Raw genomic sequence first — 20790 nt, 5'->3', positions numbered from 1 at the left:
CATTAGCTTTGTGATTTCCTTTTTAATTGCTGCCTTTTTGTTGGGTGAGAATCGTCATAGCCGTTGCTTTACAGGCTTTGAGCCTTCATTGACATCGATTCTGTGCTTAGCCAACTCTCTTGGGACACCTAGCATGTCGGCCGGCTTCCAAGCGAAGATATCTTTGTTGTCTCGAAGAAAGTTGGTGAGCGCGAGTTCCTATTTTGCCAAGAGGTGGGCGCTGATGGTTGTCGTTTTGGAGGGATCACCGGTGCCCAGGTCAATTTGCTTGACGTCGGCTTCTTTTGGTGGTGCGAGGATGCTGGTCTTTTTAGCCGATATCTCTAGTTCTTCTGAGCTCATTTCTGCGGCAATAGTGGCTATTTCTTTTCTATCATCGGCGGCATGTGCCTTGGCTGCAATTTGAATTGCCTGAACATCGCAGTAAAAAATGTGCTTTAAATCACTTTGAAGGGAAAGGACACCATTAGGCCCTGGCATCTTAAGTAATAGGTACGGATAATGCGGTATTGCCATGAATTTTGCTAGTTCTAGGCGCCTGAGGATTGCGTGATATGATGAATCAAAGTCTGCAACTTCAAACTTGATGAACTCTGTTTGGTAGTTTGAGGGAGTGTCAAAAGTAATCGGTAGAGTGATTTGTCCAAGTGGCATAGCTGCCTTGCCGGGTACTATTCCACAAAAAGGGGTGCTCATTGGTGTAATCATCCCAGCGAGTTGTAGTCCCATCTTCTTTAGCGTCTCTGAAAAGATGATGTTGAGTCCGGCTCCCCCATCGATTAGTCCTTTAGTGACAGTCATGCCAGCGATAGTTGGATCTAGGACCAGTGGGTAATGGCCTACGTTTCCTACGCTAGTCTATTGGTCTTCTCTTGATAATTGGATTGGATACTATGACCAATCGAGATATCTTGGAGTAGCCGGTTTTGCTGCCATGATGGTTCGTAGAGCTAGCTTTTCTTGATGTTTGCTTCTAGAATCTGAGGTCCCAGCGAAGATCACTGCTATTGTCCCCCTGGATTTTTGGAATCCCTTGTCTTCGTGGTTGTCTTCTTCTTTTTTCTAATTGTCTTCTTTAGTGTTTACCTTATTATCTTTTCTCATGTATCGCCCGTTGAATGTGTAGCAATTTCCAGTGGTGTGATTTCCTTTAGGATACAAAATGCAACGCATGTTTTCAATGTCATCATACCCTCTGGGTTTGGAAAACTTCCTTGATTTATTAGCCATCGCCACGGTGTTGTCTGGTCCACGTTTTCTTTCCTGACGTCTGATGTTTCGATGATTTCGCTTGTCCGGGTTGTCTTGGTTGTTTTTGTTCGGGAACCTTTCTCGTGTCTTCTCCTCTGTAGTAATCATCTTTTCTACTGTGCGTCTGAATTCTTCATTGCTTCTCGGGTTCTCTTTACAGAAGTCTTGAAATTGCCACCTAGCCATAATTCCATGAGAGAAAGCTTCGATTACTTCCCGTTCTGTGATGTCATGTACTTGAGCACGTAGTTCACCAAATCGTCGATAGTAATTTCTGAGAGTTTCGCCTCCTCTCTGCTTGAGTCCTTTTAATTCAGCGTGGGTGATGGGGTGCGTAATGATACCTGTGAAATTTCCACAGAAAACTCTTTGCAAGTCTTTCCAATTTCTGATTGACCCTGGATTTAATTTGTCGAACCATTGGAGGGGCATGGTTTCCAGTGCCATAGGAAAAATAAGGTCTTGATATCATTGTCTCCTCCGGCTAGTTCAATCAACTGTGAGTAAATTCTGAGCCACTGCCTTGGTTCGGTCTTGCCATCATATTTAGAGTGGTTGGATGGCTTGAACTTGTGAGGCAGTCGTATTGAAGCGAGTCTTTTTGCAAAATAAGGGAATCTATCGTGCGTTCTGGCTTCCTTGTATTCTGATTCAGCACCTCCTTCCTGCCAACTGTCGTTTTGGTGAGAGTAGTTTTGCGGGTATGTATGAATAGGTATTTCACTTCTGATCTTCCTTGGTTGTTCGATTCAGAAATTTTGACTGTGGTCCCTTCTACTTTCTCTGTTGTGACTTTCGCTTAGTCCAAGTCTCTCGAAAGCGGACTTCTTTTGATTTTGATCTTCCTTCCTATGAGATGTTGACCTGGCGGGTAGTCTTGGGCAGGCCCTTTCGTCGTGCGTTCTTAGGGCTACTGATTGGAGGAGGTCTCGGAGCTGTTCCTGTTTTTCACTGGGAAGTGATGTCGCTCCGAGTTCTTTAGTGCTTCTCGGATCTTATTGTAGGGTGCATTCGCCGCACGTCTTTCTTCGACTTCTTGTTCTAATTTTTTCTTGTCGTACTCAGCCAGATCTGACTCATATTTGATTCAAGCTTCCTTGCGCTGCCTAGCATGGTGTTGGCGTCCTTGTTTCAATTTGTTTCTTCTTTCTCTGGCTTACCTCTGACTCTCGGTCTCACCATCGTGCCCCTGAATAAAGGGTGATATGTTGGACTCGAATTCGTCCGATGACCTGATGTCGGGTGCTTCTGGGGGACCAGAGGTGATCGAGGACGGCGAACCATGAATACTTCTCATGTGTGGATCATTCTGTTATTGGTGTTGGTTTCCACACTGTTGGAGTTGTTGATGATTTTAGTAGAGGCTTCAAGGTCACAGATCGAGTCTCCTTCTTGGTAGGGTAGAATTGCCGTCGTCGTCGTGCTGACTAGTTGGGTACCGCTGTCTTTAGGAACAGAACCCGGCCAGTGGACGATGCAGTCTTGAGATGTTATAGTCAGTATAAGACCTTCTTGAGCTCCTTTTAGTGGCATTCTAAGCACCGGATCGAGGGAGCCTTCGGGCCGTGCCTGATAAGATTTTGCCATGTTGTGGAGTCCGAACGGAAAAGAACCCGACTTCTTGGAAAGACTCTGAGTATATTCCGAGTTGTTTTCTTGATAGGCCGAGGCCGTGTACCGAAGCCCTATCGAAAAAGAACTCGGTTTCTCGAAAGAACTTGGTAGATATTCTATCTCGGATGCGGAGCCCGAGTTTGAGTCGGATGCGGAAATCCGCGAAATCTGAGTTGGATCAGATATCACGAGTTGCGCGAATCTTCCGGCGATTTGATTTGTCGTAGTCGCCGAAATAGAAAGGTTTTCATGGTGATCTAAATCTTCGAGGAGACGGCCTTGGAGCTTGCCATCATTGCCCGCCTCGCAGATCCATGAACCGAAGATGAAGGTTGATCCCGTCGAGAAGATCATGTTGTCTAGGTCCGTCAAGCTCTCGGATGCAGTTTCGCCAAAAAGCCCCTACATGGCGCGCCAGCTGCCGATGTTTCACCACCGATAGCCTGCCACGGGGGTACCCAGGGCAGTTTGTTCGGGCTTTAGCGTATGCAGAACTCGACGGTAAACGCAAGAGACAGTTGATTTATCCTGGTTCGAGCCCTCGACCGTGATCGAGTAATAGCCCTACGTCTAGTCGGCGTTAGCCTTTGCGTTGGATTGATTGTAAAGTATTGTGTTGCGTTGTGTTCCTCTTTCTCCAGGAACTCCGTCCTCCTTTATATAGTTAGGAGGCCAGAGTCCTAGTCGGTTTACAATGAGAGTCCCTAGTAGGATTACAGAATAATACTACTACTACTAAGATTACATGGAAAGAATCCTAGTTAGACTAGGTCTTCTCCCTTCCTTGTGGGGTATTCCGTGGGTCCCGTATCGACAATTGCCCTTTTGCCTCCACTTGCTGAAATTGGTTGGGCTTACAAATCAACCCACAGGTGGATCTCTTTAAGAACTTGGAAAGCTTCAAAAGACAGTTACACATCCTGATGTGTTGGTCAATATGGCAAACAAGAAATTGGATCATCTTCAACAACAAACAACCATCAATTCAAGATGCCAAAAGGACCTTCAAGACTGAATTTGCGTTGCTTCCACTTTGCGCAAAAAGAAGCTACTTCCCTTTGATTGAGTTATGGTTAAACATCCTTGTTTAATCTACTTAGTGTGGCTCATTTTTTCCATTTCTTTCTTTGTATCTTAATTTCCTCTTCCCTCACTCCCCCCCCCCCCCCCTCCCTTGTTTGTACTCACTATTAATTTCTTTTTAATAAATCACCAATAGAGGTGCGCCCCTCCTGTTTAATGTAAAAAATATATATATTTATAACATCAAGTAAATATCATTAGATCAAATATGAAATATATTTTCATAATAAATTAATTTGAAGTCATAAATATAAATATTATCCACTATAAATTTGGTCAAATATGAATAACTTTATCTGACACGTAGTTGCATGTTTTTTTTTTGACAGAGCTAGTAAAAAGGAACTGGAATAGCCCTTGCGTCAGTTTCTCGCTTGAGGAGATTGCGGTCGTCGTAGCCTCGTAGGCGTTCCCCGCGTGCCAATGTTTGCCTGGTTGACCCTCAGTTGAATAGTTCAGCACTTCAGCCTGTTCAGGCCTTGCCTGGTTGACCCTCAAGTTGAATATTTCAGCACTTCAGCCTGTTCAGGGCTTGCCTGGTTGACCCTCAAGCCTAAAGTTGAATAGTTCAGGGCTTCAGGCGTCTGCTGACTTGTTTTGTTGTTGCAATTATCAGTCTATAAAGTTGATGGGTCTTCGTAACCAAGTTTAATTTTTCGTGGTCTAAACCGACGCCTGATGGGAGGTGCCGAAAGAAAATTCAGCGTGTTCGTCAAATTGGCTTCTCCATTGTCTCAGTCTCAGGATGCGAGCAAGTCATCGCAACGACACTGTCAGCTGTCAAAGGCATTGTTCATGCATCCCACACGTGTGCAGAGCAACACGTGACCAGAGCTTCCAAGGCAACTTCGTTGGTGCACTTGTTCTAACATCGTACATCGGGTAGCACTTCAGGCGACCAGAGCTGATTTTGCTGTCAACATTGACAGCTTCAATGTCATGTCATCAAGGAGTAAAAAAAACATCCCATAATTGTTTGGATCATGCTGATGCCATCACAAATTCGGGATGGTGTTAAATGGCCGAAACTGATAGGCAACAGGCCACGAGCTGCTTGCCTGCTGCAAACGCTGGAGCCACAAAAAGATCTCGTAGAGCGATGGCCAATGGGGCCGACAAGTACTGTTATTCCCACGTTCTTGCCACTGATTATGTCTCCAAGTCATTATCGTACCGTCAAAAAGATATGTTCAAGAAAATTACCGAACCAATACTGTCGTCATACCAAGTCTCACACAAGTCAAAAAGAGGAGGAAAAAACTAGTAAAGCTGAGTGTTCCCGTGAACTTTACGGCGCGATCCAAATCGATGGAATCGTAATCATGTCGTCACTCGCCTTGCAAGGAAAGCAAAGAGGTTGCAATAGATCAGGTGCTCTGAAAAATTTGGACTAGCAATTAGGCAATGAATTGTAATTTGCCTCGATGAATCGCTTCTTGATTGAATAAGCAAGAAAGCTAGCAAGAATTACAACCAATAATCTGTACAATTGATATCCAATTCAGGGAGAAACCGAACTGAACGAAAAGATTTGATGGATTCTGACATTCTGTTTTCCCCTCCCCTGCTTCCAATCTGCATGCTTCTCTTCCTCGTTCTTGCCAGCGAAGAGGAGGCATCATTGCATTTGGTCCTTGGCGCATCGATTCGAATACTATTAGTAGTAGAATCAGTAGTAGCAGCGGCCAACGGGCGGCTATCGGCGGCCGGCGAGGCGGTTGAGCCAGGCGTTGCGGAGCTGGAGCTCGACGGGGTCGCCGAAGCACTGCACCCGCGCGAGGCAGAAGTGCGTGCAGAACCCGGCCGACGAGCGCACGCGGCAGGTGTCGAGCACGTAGCACGACGCGCACTCCATGCCGCGCGCCTGCACCACCAGCCCCCACACCTGCCGCGCCGCCTCCGAGGCGGAGGCGCCGCCGTCCGCGGCCACCTGCTCGACCAAGATGATCCCGTCCGGCCTCCGCTGCCCGCCGGGCCCCCACCGGCGCCGCACGTCCGGCCAGCTCTCCGGCGCCGCGGGCTCCCGCCGGACCGTCAGGCGCTCGCCCTCGCCGTCGTCGCTGCTGAACAGGTGCACCAGGAACGGCGCCTCGCCGATGTGCCGCACGATCTCCGCGATCGACTCCCGCATCCACCCCTCCACCTTCTCCTCCCCGACCTTCTCCAACCCCTCATCCTCCTCTCCTCTGCCGAACACGATCCCCGACAATCCATCCGCCTCCTCCCGCCGCTGGAGCTGCAGGCCGCCGCGGGGCGCGTCCGCGACCGCCGCGCGCAGGCGCACCGACGACGACGCCCGCCGCGTCGTCATGGGCACGAGCGACGCAGGCGCCCGCGATCGCGGCCGAGGCAGCGCCACCGACGACGACGGCGACGCTGGCCCGTAGCCCCGCACGGTAGGCGCCGCCGCCATCGCGCGCTGCACCACCGACCGGACCGCCCGCGAGCTCCTGCGACAGCTGATGATGATCCGAGGCGCCGGTGTATGGGTGGCGAGACCGGTGGGCAATTCCGAAGTAGAAGTAGCATGAGCCGAGACGAGTCACCGGCGACGAATGGGTGGTGCGCGTAGAAATAGGTTCGGCGGGGGGAGCGATGCGGATTGGGGGAGCCGGCACGGCAGAGGTCTCCGACGCGCAACCGGCCTGTTGCTTCCTGGAACGGCTCTGCTGCGCGCGTGGCGTCCTACGTGGACGAAAGTTCGGGATCCCGTGCGGGCTAGGAGGGTCTGTGGGGTGCGCTTGTGGCCGATCGGTGGGCTGCGATTGGTGCGCATCCGTGCGTGGTGTGATGCGGGGGCGAGGGAGCGTGGCGCGCGCGGGCTCGCGCGCCGCGGCACGCTCCGGCACGCAGCGGGCGGGAGGCGGGAAGGAGTTTGCTCGAGCCATGGTGGACGGGGCGGACAGGTCAGCGCGCCGCGACACGGACACGTCGGACGGTTGGTGGGGTCTCGGCGTTCCGCTTTGCACCACCGACCCATCGTGTGACGTGTTCAGTCGGACTCCGGTGCCTGCCCAGCCGAGAGCCGTGTGGGCCTGAACCAGCCAGCGAGCGAACGCGCGCGGCGTGGTCGCGTGGGGATCTCGTTTTGCTCGTATATTGTGAGATTCTTAATTTGTTATGCTCATATCTTCTATGGTCAATTTTTTCCCGAAGATATCGTTGGGCTACTGATATTGAGGGGTGAGACAAGGAAACATGCATGTGTGAAGGGAGCATTTCGAGAGGCTGCATATTTATTATACAAAAAATTTAAATTAATATAGATTTTTTGCATCATAATTAATATAGTTTTTTTGTTACCTGTAGCACCGCACGGGTAATAGATAGAGTTGTTCCCTACTTCCTGTTCCAGCAGCAGTAAGCACGACAAGGCTCAATTCTCCTGGGCCAGAAGCCCACAACCATCAGCCCAGGGCTGACCAAAACCCGATGCCGCTCCTGTTGGGCCAGACAACCCGTAACTTCTCGGTCCTGGGCTCGGTCAGCCTTTCCTTTTCCTCCCCCATGAAGGCGCCGCGCCGGCGTGGGCATCGATCCGCGCGCCGGTGATTCGGTGCACCGCCCGGCCCGCCCAGCGGATTCGGTGCGGCTGCGGCAGACGAACGCGCACGGCCGGACGCTGCGAACCCCAAAAATATTCCACTTGTCTTCCTCACCTCGTCGACCGAGCTGCAGTGCACGCTCCCCCTTCCTTTCCCTTTCCTGCCTTCCTCGGGTGGAGCCGTAGAGTGAAGGAATCGCGGCACAGAACCTTCTCCTCGCCACTGGCTGCTGGAGAGGCCTGGAGTGGCAACCTCCGATTCCGCACGGAAAGAAAGCAAACCACCCGCAGTTCCGTTCCGCAAGACCAGATCGCCCCGCTCTTCTCCTCCCCTGAACCCTGATCAAATCAATCCACAGTGCCGGCGGACGTCTCGACTCTCGACCCCTCCCGTTCCATCCAATCCACCAGTGAATAGATGGCATCGCAGTGGGCTGCTCCGCCGCCGGGCTACCCGGCCGGGCACGGGCAGGCGTACGGCAACCAGCAGCTGGCCACGCCGCCGCCACAGGCCGCCACGGCCGTGGCCGTGACGGCGACGAGCAACGGCGTGGGCAACCCCTACGTGTTCGTCACCCCCGCGTCCGCGACACCTTCCACCGGCCAGAGTACGCGCCTGAATATGCTTTCACTCATCTTTTGCGCCCCCTTCAAGTTAAGAGACATCCGTCGGCTGGCTTACGTGTTTGTTCGCTTGGATGGGATGCGTTGCAGCCGTCAGGAAGGCGCTGTGCCGCTACGGCAAGCTGCTTGAGGACGGGACCCGCAAGGCCGCCGACGCCACCGGCAACATCTGGCACCACCGTGCGTGCCCCATGCTTTGATCCTCTCTCTCTCTCTCTCTCTCTCTCTCTCTCTCTCTCTGATCGATTCGTCAATCGGCATACACTGATACGCCATGTGGCTTCCGATGTGTGATTTGCTGCTTCCTTGGTGGACAGTCCGGACGGCGCCGAACATGGCGGACGCGGCGGTGGCACGGCTGTCGCAGGGGACCAAGGTGTACGCGGAGGGCGGCCACGACAGGGTGTTCTTCCAGACGTTCGGCGCCATGCCCGGGGAGCAGCTCCGCAAGGCCTACGCCTGCTACCTCTCCACCTCCTCGGGCCCCGTCATCGGCACGCTCTACCTCTCCACGGCGCGCCTCGCCTTCTGCAGCGACAGCCCGCTCTGCTACCAGGGCCCTGCCGGCCAGCAGCAAGAGTGCATGTACTACAAGGTAAGTGGAACTGTGGAAGCCTGCCTTTCAGTCGCCTTCAGAAGTTCAGTTCAGTTCATTACCTGCAACTTCTTCAGTTCCATGTGAGTCCTAGACTGACAGAACAAAAAATGGCACCGTGTGGACCTGCAGGTGGTGCTTCCCCTGAGCCAAGTGATGTCAGTGAACCCTTCTTCCAGCATGCGCAACCGGGCGGAGAGGTACATTCAGATCACGACCACGGATAACCACGAGTTCTGGTTCATGGGGTTCGTGAACTACGACAAGGCCCTCAAGAATCTCTACGAGGCCCTGCAGCACCGCGATATCAACGGCCACCAGCGCAGCTGATCAGATCAGGCTTCGGTTCGGCCGTACTGCGACTATTGTACTTCGTTCGTGATGAACTGTGACTTCCTTTTATCTTGACCTCATGTTCTTGAATAAGAGAAACACTGAAAAATCCTGATGTGTTTGTGTCGCTAATCTGATCGGCCCTGAGAAAATAGAGATAAAAGCTTTAGCTGCATCTCGTAAAATACCATTTCTTTGATCCTTGGTACAATCGCATTTAGCCATCTTTCTCATGGATTGCGTACATTACAGTGCTGCAACCCTGAACCTCCATATACAAACTGCAACCTAGCAACAGCATATTAGACTTTACACCATAGAAGCCGCTGTTTAGTGTTTCCGCATGGATCATATATACAATAACGTTTGTTTTTTAGCATTAGAACACATATAGGCTCAGGAAGAAGGTAGCAGCTAAGTTTTCTCGCCATTTTTACAACAACATTAGATAGGAAAACTGTTGTTGCCATGGCGTTCGGTTCTGTATATAGTAGTCTCATAATCATAATCATGGAGATAGGCTTGTATAGTAAGCTATGTAGTGCATCGGGTGTTGGAATCTTGGATCAATCAGCAGTGGTGTGGGTGTCCGTGGGCGTGGACGGTCTGGTCTATGGAGTCGACGCGGTTCTTGAGCGCGGCGAGCTGGGCCTTGACGCTGAGGTCGATGACGTGCGAGTCGTCGGTACCGTAGCAGACGACGAATCCGGCGATCAGGGACGTGTCGACGACGTTCTCGACCTTGAGGTTGACGAACCCGGTGAGGCGGCGCATCTTGCGCGCGATGAGCTCGGTCTGGCGCGCGTCCAGCTCCACGGCGGAGGTCACCACCACGCGGAGCGCGACCATCTGCGGCGGCGGCGGGGCGCTGGCCTCGGCGTCCGGGACGACGGCGGTCATGCTGCAGTTCGTGTCCACGAGCGACCGCAGGAAGTCGAGCGTGATCGGCTTGAACGGGACGGGCGCCAGGGCCGCGGCCGGGACGGACGCGGTGGTCCCGTCGTGCTCGGCGGCGACGTAGCTGCTGGCCCGGCGCAGCGTCTGCGCCTGCCACCTCGGCCGCTCCGCGGCCGCGGTGCTCGGCTGCGCCGGCACTCCGTCGAAGCGCACCGACGCCGGCGTGAGATGCCCGCTCTCCTTGGCCGCCGGGAACACCGGGTGGCCGCCTGGGTTGATGGGCTGGTTCAAGATGTTCATCGCTGCTCTGCACGGACAGATTCCAGTACCATTAGACTGCATCGATCGAACTAGGCTTCTCCAAGCATTTGAGCTAGCTGGCATCAGTAAAAGCGTGCTAGCAACTTGCAATTGCCCACGAAGGTTCAGCAAGAACAATCGGATTCGCTCATTTATACACAGTAATCCAGCTACGCATGAACTAGTTAAACATCTATAGTTCTACTATTCCGTTCCTATATATACGATATAACAGCAAGCACAAGAAGAGGAACATGTACGACAGCAAGAACTCGAACAGTGAAACGCGATGGCACGGAGCTAACCTTGGCTCAGCAAGCTGCTGGTGATCGGAGGGAACTGCACGGCAGGGAAGTTGAGGCGAGGGTGGGGAGAAGAAGCAGACAACGGGTGTAGAGCAGAAGAAGACTGCGCGGCGCAGCAGGGGGGGTGTAGTATCTGCCAGAGTGCTGCCAGCGGGGGTGATAAGGTAGCAGCTGCTGCGTAGGCTCTCGCTACCTGGTGCCGAGGAGGGGAAGAGGACGGGAGAATTTGGCGTGCACACGATGCGGCCCCGGCAGCCGCACACGCCCCATCCGGGGAAATCTGCGTGCCGGTGCCGCGTCCGCCAATCGCCGTGTGGTCACCGGTCATTCTTCCATCGCGCTTGTCCGGTAATCCGTACATTCGTATTTTTCAGCTTACTTTTTTATTCAAAACAGCGTTTTTCTCTCGTAACAAATTCGTAAAACAGTGTTTTGATTTTTTTCGTTAAAACAGTGTTTTGATTTTTTTTTTTCAGCGAAGCTGAACGGGTCATCGTCGCGAGCCCCGCGCGCCCCGCCTCCTATCCGCTCTGCGTTTCATGCGCGCGACGGGGCGTCACGGTTCCGGGTCCGGGGCTCCGGGCCGCCTCATGGAATGGAGGGGAGGACGCGGTGCGCAGGAACTGTGTTTTTCACGGGCGGGGTGGGCGCCGCTGCATGTGGCCACGGCTGGGACATCAGGACATGTGATTTTTATGGCTCGACTTGTTGACGAGTACAGAGTACTCCGTACGATGGAGTATTCCCTGGCGGCGTAGGGTAGCCTGCCGGTTGTAGATTCGGATCGTTTTGCGAAAAAAAACTCCGTCTTGTTTAGGGGCAAAAATTTCTGGTTTATCTTTTTAAAAAAATATTTCTGTACTGGCGAAACAGCACGCAACTTTGACCGACATATGTTTTACTTCAGTTGTTCCCCAATTGTGCTCGCAAAATTTCAGCAGGCTTTTTCTTTCCGTGGATAAAGGAGAAGTGCCGTAATAATATATTAATGAATGAATGTTTTTTTTTTTTTGCCTTTTATCAGCAACAAATCTCAGCCATTGGGCCATGATTGTGATATTACCGACACTTTCTTTCTTTTTCTTCCTTTTTATTACTAAACTTTGTACTCCTACCATAGCAATTGAACTCGCGCTCCATCTGCCACCTCTTCTCACTCGCTAGCGAATTCATTTTATCCGCATGATTGAAGGTTCGTGGGTGAACAACCTTGCATCCTCTAACCCTGGCGCCAAGCGAACAAACTTGGAAGCTGAATTCCCTCCCCCAACCTCGCCCTTGGCCTGTATTCTTCTCCGGCGTAGTTAACATCGGTTGAATGAGTTTGAGACTTCGGTCATTTGATTTCCAGGCAGTGTGAAAGAATAGAGAGGCCCATTCCCTTGTCCACTGGCCAGTGGCCGCTATGGTGGAAACGACATCCGTGTCACGTTTTCACGTGGTCCCAAACATTAGCAGCATTTTTCACTTTCTTCCAACCTATATAAACGCGTCCACATCCACTGTAGTTGTGTAAGGGCACTCACAATACAGAAGTTTCTATAGATATTAATTACACTGTCACGTAAGCAATTTGCTAACGTGGCAAGCGATTTAATGAGAAGAGAGAAGAAAAATCCAAGAAACCAGGTCTATCCAAGAAATTGGGTCTTCACGGGTATCGATGAACAAGAAACTAGCCGTAGCCCATTGGAAGAGCAGTTATGGTTTCTATCACTACTTATGTCTTGCAATGGAAAGGATAGTTTCTTGTCACGATATCCTACGCTATAGAAACTGTTAATAGTTTTTTTTTTTTGCATTAGGAGTGCCCTAAGTCTGCCACCGGCGGTAATGCATCCAGTAAATCAGCAAGTACAGCTGCAGATCATGGGCTTTTGGCCTAGACCTACACTCTTGCATTATGGCAGATTGGCAGGTTGCTTTTACTCCTGCACCTTGCACTGGAACCCAGTCGGCACTTTGCATTAGACCACCTCAAGTCTTCAGAGAGCGGAATGGACTGTGTCACTGTATGAGGAAACGGCCGAGATGCAGGGCCGGGCCGTCTGGGCTTCTGGAATCTGTTGATGGCCTTAACTAATTGTTTGCTTTTTCAGGGCTGTGTGTGGGCGTGTGGTTGATGAGATTGGAATGAAGTAGTGAACACTGGAGACTAGAGCAGGAATACTGCTGAGTACCTACTTGGATTAGGACGGTTAACAGGGAAGCTCCAGATTTTCTGCCACAGTAGACCATAAGTACGTATAAAACATATATCAGCCTAAACGGAAGTCACTTCTCAGATTCAGATGCGAGCAATAAGCCAATAATTTTGATTTCCTAGAGACGAGAATTAACAACAGGACAAAACAGAGAACGGAAAATTTCCTTATTTTGGGTCGAGGAGCAAATGACAAGAGCGTACACAGCAACGATTTGGCACTGCTATTGGGAACCCAAACAGTAACAAGCACCATCCATCTCATCGTAATGTGAATTTTAAATCTGAACTGCCAAGTGCTAAGTTGATTCACCAAATCTCATATCAACACAATACAACCCAGTAAGAGTTTAGAGATAGGAATTGCAATTTACCGATGGTATCATCAGCAAAATGTGATGGATACAGAAACATTCAGGCTCAAATTAACGAACACGAAATCAAACAACACGAGACACAACCGCAGTGTCCTGATCATTAGAACCCACCCACCCAACGGATCGAATTCGAACACCTCATTTTTTTTTCACAATTCACAACCCCGGGAGTTGTTCCTCCAATCACAACTCGATCAAGACCTCCTGAGGCTGGTGGCGATGGGCACGATGACGAGCAGGACGAGGAGCAGCAGGATGATGATGCCGATGCAGAGACACTTGCGGCTGCTCCGCTGGTACTCCTTGGCCTTGCCCAGCTCCTTGTTGCCGCCCTGCACGTAGTGGGAGGCGTTGGCGACGTGGCTCTCGATGTCGTCGAGCTTCTCCCCCTGCATCTCCACCATGACGGCCATGTCGAGGAACACCTGGTGGAGCTCCAAGAGGCTGCGCTCCACCTCGCGCGCCGCGTCGTGGCGGTCCTGGATCTCGTGCACCGCGGCGAGCACGGCGCCCTTGCCGTGCTCCGCGACTGCGGCGCCCAGGAGCTCCTCGCCGCGGCCGTCGGAGATGATGCGCTCGATCACCTCCTCCTCGGGGACCTCCCCCGTGAGCGTGTAGTAGCGCCGCTCCACGGTCTCCTTGTACTCGGACATCATCCGCTGGCGCAGCGCCTGGAAGTCGAGCATGAGGTCCTTGAGCTTCTTCCGGAGCCCCGCGGTGACGGCGGTGCGCGTGCGGTCCAGCGGCGTGCCCTCGCGGCACCCCGCGGAGAGCCTCCGCTGCGCGGCGTTGGCGCGGTCCAGGGACTCGAGCCTGGCGCGGATGTCACGGGCGCGGCGGAGCACGGCGACGATGTCGGCGTTGACGCGGCCGCGGTGCGCGCGGAGGGCGTCGGCCTGGTGCAGGGACTTGCCCTCCTCGTTGGCGGCGTGGAGGCGGTAGAGCGCGTCGCGGATGGCCGCCATCTCCGCCTTCACCGCCTCCGCCTCCTCGAAGAACCCGCGCAGGCGCTCGTCCGTGACGCCGCCGGCGCCTGACTCCGGGAGCTCGATCCCGTCGCCTCCCGCCTCCAGGTCCTTCATCGCCGCCTTCTTCAGGTCGACGTAGCTCATGAAGGACTTGGTCATGAGGTCGTTCATGGTGCCGATCTCTGGATTGCCTCTCCCGCTCTCTCTGTGTAGGGCTAGGGTTTCGCGGTGGTGGAACGAATCGGCGGGGAAGTGGAAGAGCGATCAGGGGCGGGGGGACGAGATGTGAGAGGAAGGGAGGCTTTAAACTCGCAACGGTCAACGTGGAGCGGGGTGCACGGGAATAGAGCCGTTGGGCGAAGCGGTGGCCGGGGAGGGAGGCAGGTGCAGGACAACGGCTATGAGATGATTTTTTTTCCCCCTTCTCCTTTGAAAAAAAAAAGATTTCTCCCAAGGATTGCAACGGTTACAGAGCGTGATGCGATCGATACGGGGACACAGGACGGGAGCGAACGAGTGAAAGAGAGAGGCACCCTGCTCACTGACATGTATGGCCCAGTCTCATTGGGACAGTATCCGCTTTCCTCACCTTGACCGTCCAGATACGATCGAGCAGTCAAGAACAGATGAACGGTGATTAGTTCTGATTCCCAGCAAGGAAACCTCTCTTATCCCTTCTGGTCCGGGAGAGAGAGGGATCGGGCGCGCCCGTGCTCGCGCTACTCCTCGCCGATGGCGTCCTCCACTCTGCCAGCCTCCCCCTTCCGTCCGTCTCTTCCCGGACTTCAGGCCCGGGACCCTGCTAAGCTTAAGCACGTATCCGTTCGAACCCCCGTTCGCCGCCTTCCCGTTGCAGCCTCCGCGGCACCGTCGGGCGCCGCGGCGGCGGCGAGGGAGCGCAGGCGCTTCCTGGAGCGCTACGGGACTCAACCCAGACGACTTCGAGGAAGATGCAGAGGAGGATCCAAGGGTTCGTTTGAATTAGTTTGAACTTAGTCGTAACGATTGGCGCTGCGGGATTGGTGTGATTTTGAGTGTTTTTCCCCCCAGGAAGAGAGGAGGGACAGACGGAGGCGGCGGCAGTCGGGGAGAGGGGAGCAAACTGCGGAACCTGCAGTTACTCTAGCGAAGGCGGCGGAGCCTCGGGAGACTCACAAAATGCTTCAGGTTTGGACGGAAACTGTTCCTTTGTTTTGGTCGTGTAACGTAATGTCAGCAGTTATATCAATCTATCTAGTACTCTTCAGAATCACACAAAAATACGATTCCATTTAGTGCTTATCATTTAGACTTGCATGTCTGTCACATTCATTTGCACGCAGCCTCCATTGATTCATTAAGGTGCAAGGGGCTTCACTTTTAGACCCAAAACATCTGAAGATCAGTGTGTAGGGCATGTAATTTAGAGTCCCCTATGAGCTATGTAATTGACCAGCCATTTGTTTCAATGGTGCTAGCGACGTGGATTAAGATAGTTTGACTTGCACAGCCTGCACTAATTGATCTAGGTGGAAGGGATTTTGCTTTTAGACCTGATCCATCTGAAGCTCAGCGTGTATTTGTTGTAGTTCAGTGTCCCGCATGAGCTATATAATTGATCAGCCATTTTTTTAATGGTGCTAGAGGCATGGATTAAGCTTTAGAGAAATCTAAAAGCTGCTTCAAGTGTCTGCTATGTTGTGATTGATAGACTGGATAAATAGTAATATTGATCAGTATCTCTGTATTTAACTAGCACAGTGTTGCCCCTTTCTTTAAGCAAGTAATACTATCAAATTTGAGCTGGTAAAAGTGATGCATCTTGGCTCCTATCACATGCCATGGACCTTATAGTGATTTATATTTATATATGAGCCATACAAACTGTTGAGCTTGATGCAGGCATGTTGTATTGGCCTGTACACAGTTATATTATATTCGTGTACGTGGCTAAAGAAAGCAATTTCTCTCCCATCTTGTCATTCCGTGAAGTAAAGTTGCAGCTTCTGAGAAAAGGGTGTCCACCTGTTGATGTGCTATTGTGCTTGTCCAAATAAAAAGGTTCTGCTTGTTTCCATTCCAACAAACCTGAAATGCTTTTCCAAATAAAAAGAATCTGCTTGTTGCTTGTCCCAGTGTAATGCCAGATTTGTGGAGCAACATTTTTATTGTCTAAACCAGTAAACAGGTTTGTGTGCTGGAATTATTCTTTAATTGTTCGAAACCTAGTTAAGTGGTTATTTCGAAATGAGCTACTTTTGGTACTCAAAGTATGTATGTTTCTTTCAGGTGCTAGGTGGAAAAGTCCGCAGAAGGAAATTACTTTCACCCAAAGATAGGAATGTCCGTCCAATGATGGAAGTTGTCCGAGGAGCAGCCTTTGACATTTTACAAGTATCCATCTATTGGATTTGTTGATGTCGCTTTAATCATTGTTTCCCTTTTGATTTACTCGCCGTCATTGACTCATGACCATAACTTGCAGTCAGCTGGTGGATCTCCTGCTTCACTCAGACCAGGTCGGTGGTTAGACTTATATAGTGGTACTGGATCCGTTGGAATTGAAGCTATGAGCCGAGGATGTTCAGAGGTCGTCCAAAAACTCATGCTGAAACTTCAGTCATGATAGTCTAGATAATGCAGAGAATCCCTCAAAACATCCATTCATCTAATTATCTCTTCTAGTTTTACCATCACAATTCTAATAAGCTCATGGAATATGTCTATGGAGATTTCATTGGGGAGGGGATCCTCTAGTGGAAAATAAGACTTGGTGTGCAAAATAATACTGATCTGTGCGTGGTACATAAGTATTTCTTTAACACCTCCTTTTTAACATCTTTATGGGCCCTTACAGTGTACATCATTGATGGTAGCATGTGAAATTTCTTATGAAGCAATCAGTATATGCAGATCCTGAAAAACCAATATGGTCGTTAAGATAAATTACTTATGATGTTTTTGTATATCCAAGTAAGGACTACTGCATACATGCCAACTGTTCACCATTCATGCACACAAGCACATCAAGTGCAGTGTATTTTTATGTTCAATATTCATGATGATCTTTGAAGGGTTGTCTAGTCTTATAGTTAAGAAACGTAGATAGGTGTGTGTGAGTAGGCGGAAGTCTTCTTCCATGGATTTTCCCATGATTGTTGCATGAGGGTCTATTTTAGGAAATGGGCTTAGTCTTCCTCAGTAGTAACTCCTACAACGGGCTTAGTCTTCCTCAGTAGTAACTCCTACAACCCCCACCACTTAAGTTTGAGTCCTTGCCCACTTGAATTTTGGTTGCCTATTCTTATTTACAGTGACACCTAGTAACTCCTAGGTTGGACGTTTTTTGTTATCTAGTCTTATAGCTATGAGATTGATTTCAAATGATGACAAATAAAAAGTGTATAAAACCTTCATGAAGCTGCTAATTCTGAAATTGGATTTGGTGAGTGATGTGAACGAGAAGTAATGCAATACTATTCATTGATTTGTTTGTCTTTTTTTTTATTCTAGGCACATTTTGTTGAGATGGATCCTTGGGTCATCTCTGAGGTCCTCAAACCAAATCTGGAGTGTACTGGATTTATTGATGTGTCACACATACATATGCTCCGTGTTGAAAAATTCTTGACCAATGCTGAAAAATCTCAAGGTAGGAATCTTCTTAGGAAACACATATGACTATTTGTTTAAAAAAACACATATGACTATTGCGGTATGGTCAATGAGATTAACAGACAGCTGTGAGTGAACAAATGTACAATAAAATTCTATGATCAAATATCGTACAGAAACTAATATACTGATATTTGTTAGGAAAATTATGGATTGTTTTATTCATATTGATATTTGACGTGAAAACTGCAGTTTATGTAAACATTGTTCTTAGATGGAATTCAGTGATTCATGGATGAATGCCAAAATCTCAGTAGAACGAAGATGTGCAGGAAATGCAAATGCGGAAATACCTTGTCATGGTTATTTAGCTACATATTAGATTATTAGCATTGATCTGTATATCGTATTGTAAGGGGTAGAATGTCTGCTTAGCATCCAACAAACAATTGCACCTTTATATTTTAAGCATAGTGACTTAACTGATAAAATTCGTATAATAAGTCATGCAACGGGGTGATTTGGATTCTTTAACAGATTTTTCTCTTCTCCAACACTTTCTCTTTATATCTCTCAGGCAAATATCCTTCCTTTGATTATATTAGTGTAACACCACCATATCTGGAGGTCAACTATAGCACACTACTCGCCCAACTTGCAAGGTCACCATTGGTTGGAAAAGATTGCTTCATCGTGAGTTCCTCATGCTATGTAAACTAAACTACCTTTCCCTATGCACATTTCTGACTTCATCTATGTTATTAGCTAGTTGAGTACCCACTGAAAACAGATATGGCTGAATCCTGCGGAAACCTTATAAAGGTGGGTTTGCCTTCTGCTTTGATTCCATTTAAGTCCTGATTTGATGTAATGCTAAGCATGATCCTGTAGTGCTTAGCCCTCTTGATGGTTGTTGCAGTTGCTCACTTATTCCCAAATGCTGCAGATAGCTGACAGGAGGTTCGGTAGGACCAACTTGCTAATATATGGGCCAACTTGGTCAGAGAAAAAAAGAAGAAAAGATGATTTCTGAAGGGTTCAGACAATGGTTTGCATTGCATACAAGGTATACTGTCTTGTTTTCTTGGTGCACATTTTAGGTATTTGTCACAGTAACACTGACCTTTTATGCACATTTTTTTATCTTAATTCTTCACAATCTCTATGCAGGTGTACAAAGAGTGCTTTCTGTACCATAACAGCACTCGTCAAGAAGTGTAAATCACGGTTGGGCAAGGTTACTTTTGTACCGGGGATACTTGACCTAGCAAGGCATAGGAAGGCGGTTGATCTTGGTTCACTGGTCTATCTCTGAATAACTTGCACAGCACAGGGAGGTCACATCTCTTTTTCCTTTCTGGTCAGAGATCCACATCCGAGAAGAGGAAAAAAAGGGTTCTCTACCTTCCAAGCATCAGCATCAAAGTACATTTCATGCACACCTTGGAAAAGAAAATCGATTACCCTGCCAAGTATTCTTCGAGAGGGGCTTGTACACTTCTATCACTGTATCTGCCCCATGTTTTCTGGGAGGTATGATAGCAGGCCTTGTTTCGCTTGAACTTATCAGGTCGTACCGTTAATAACAGTGTTTTTCTCTCACAAAACAAATCAGCATCAGCATTCTAGGTAGCCGAGTACCAGATGTATCCGGTACTACGCTGGTTCAGCTTTTAGGCTGTTAACAATAATTTAACGCGGCTGTTAACAATAATTTAACGCACTCAATCGCAGTACGTATGCCAATGATGTATATAGCCACAATCCCTTTCACCTTTTTGGTATTTTACAACAGCCTTGCGCCTCAGCCTTCCATGATATCGCTGGCAGGATAAAGACATGCAAACATGCGCGAGTGCAGCGATCCGAAGCAAGCAATCTCCTGATCCTTGCATTTCACGGTACGAGTCCGGCTGTCCTGGCGTCTGTATATTACTCTGAAAATTTTCCTTCCATTTGCAACAACTGGACCTGCACGTGTCATTTCATATTGCCGTTTGGTTCGCTATTCATCAGTTTAGTTGAGGCTAGAGAGCCTGTTCCTGCTGTACCAGCCTTGAACTGTCAAATGATTCGGCTGATTGGTTTGCTGCTTCGTCGTCCAGCTATCCCCTAGTGACCCAGTCCCTGCATCTTTGGAGCGAGCCCCTGATCAGTTGGTTAATTAGGGTCGGTTTGGTTACCTGGCTTACTTCTAGCCTGGCGGAAATAAGCCATACTAGGCTAAGACTGCCTCTAACAAGGCAAGATAGACTTATTTGGTTGCCTACACTATCTAAGCCTGACTAGTGACTAGCATGGAGTTTGTTTGGCTGACTGGTTTGGCTTAGATAGAGTCACATCTTCTCTGTGTAGGTAACTTCACCCCCTTAGAGACAATTCATCGAACATATGTTGAGCGCCTTCCTTTGAGATTAATCCGTCCATCTCCAATCATTGGAATCCAACTGATATCTAATTAAAATCAGTCCTATCCAATCCAATCTTAATTATTAGTACATGCATCCAATCTAAACCAATCTAACTTCACTAAAATCCAAATCCTCAACACATCCAATACTAATCTTTTTTTTAGCCTGGACTCCTAGTGTACAAGTTGCAGTATCTATACTCTACCCAACACACTCACACCCCCACACACGCACACCCCTAGAAGCTACAACCTATACACCTCAAACGTCCTTCTGGAGATTACCGAAGCCACACGAGCCTCGTAGACGACGGGCACATCGTAATCCCATTGTAGCGCCACGCGATTATGCAGGACCTGTACGAAACAAATGAGGAAATACCCCATGCCACACCAGCGTTGCGATCGCCGGGGATCGAACGCTGGCGGGCAGACTCGCCACTGCAAGTACTACCACTGAGTGTGCAGCAAAGCACGCATAGCCAGCAGAGCCCATGCGGCGGGACGATCGCCTCCTCCATGCGAGTGGTGAGTCCGCTCCCCTCCGTCTGCTGGGGAATCGAGCTCGCGAGCACGGCAGCGGTGAATCGAGCTCGCGACCACGGTGGAGAAGGAGCAGCGACACCCGCCGGCGGGATCCCCGCCCTGCACTGTGGAGAAGGAGCAGCGACACCCGCCTGCGGGACCCCCGC

At 49.8% G+C, this 20790-nt stretch overlaps 3 protein-coding genes and 2 pseudogenes across 3 annotated transcripts; 2 read left to right on the top strand and 3 right to left on the bottom strand.

The window, feature by feature from the left end:
* Positions 1 to 5499: 5499 nt before the first annotated feature.
* On the bottom strand, positions 5500 to 6507 carry LOC136455347 (uncharacterized). Its single transcript, XM_066455425.1, has one exon. The coding sequence runs from the start codon at positions 6359 to 6361 to the stop codon at positions 5645 to 5647; it is 717 nt and encodes a 238-aa protein (XP_066311522.1). The 5' UTR covers positions 6362 to 6507; the 3' UTR covers positions 5500 to 5644.
* Positions 6508 to 7261: 754 nt separating this feature from the next.
* On the top strand, positions 7262 to 9048 carry LOC136455259 (GEM-like protein 1). Its single transcript, XM_066455385.1, has 4 exons — positions 7262 to 8100; positions 8207 to 8296; positions 8434 to 8711; positions 8844 to 9048. The coding sequence occupies exons 1-4, from the start codon at positions 7911 to 7913 to the stop codon at positions 9039 to 9041; spliced, it is 756 nt and encodes a 251-aa protein (XP_066311482.1). The 5' UTR covers positions 7262 to 7910; the 3' UTR covers positions 9042 to 9048.
* A 152-nt stretch (positions 9049 to 9200) lies between these two features.
* Positions 9201 to 10922, bottom strand: LOC136455091 (uncharacterized; annotated as a pseudogene).
* A 2195-nt stretch (positions 10923 to 13117) lies between these two features.
* LOC136455173 (syntaxin-111) lies at positions 13118 to 14356 on the bottom strand. The gene has a single exon (XM_066455330.1). It carries the CDS (start codon positions 14263 to 14265, stop codon positions 13321 to 13323), a length of 945 nt encoding a protein of 314 aa, XP_066311427.1. The 5' UTR covers positions 14266 to 14356; the 3' UTR covers positions 13118 to 13320.
* A 364-nt stretch (positions 14357 to 14720) lies between these two features.
* LOC136475937 (uncharacterized) lies at positions 14721 to 19250 on the top strand (annotated as a pseudogene).
* The last annotated feature ends 1540 nt before the right edge of the window (positions 19251 to 20790 follow it).

Source organism: Miscanthus floridulus, chromosome 1, assembly GCF_019320115.1.
Source record: "Miscanthus floridulus cultivar M001 chromosome 1, ASM1932011v1, whole genome shotgun sequence".
In the NCBI taxonomy this organism is placed as follows: Eukaryota; Viridiplantae; Streptophyta; class Magnoliopsida; order Poales; family Poaceae; genus Miscanthus; species Miscanthus floridulus.
This window is presented reverse-complemented; position numbering and strand designations above follow the sequence as displayed.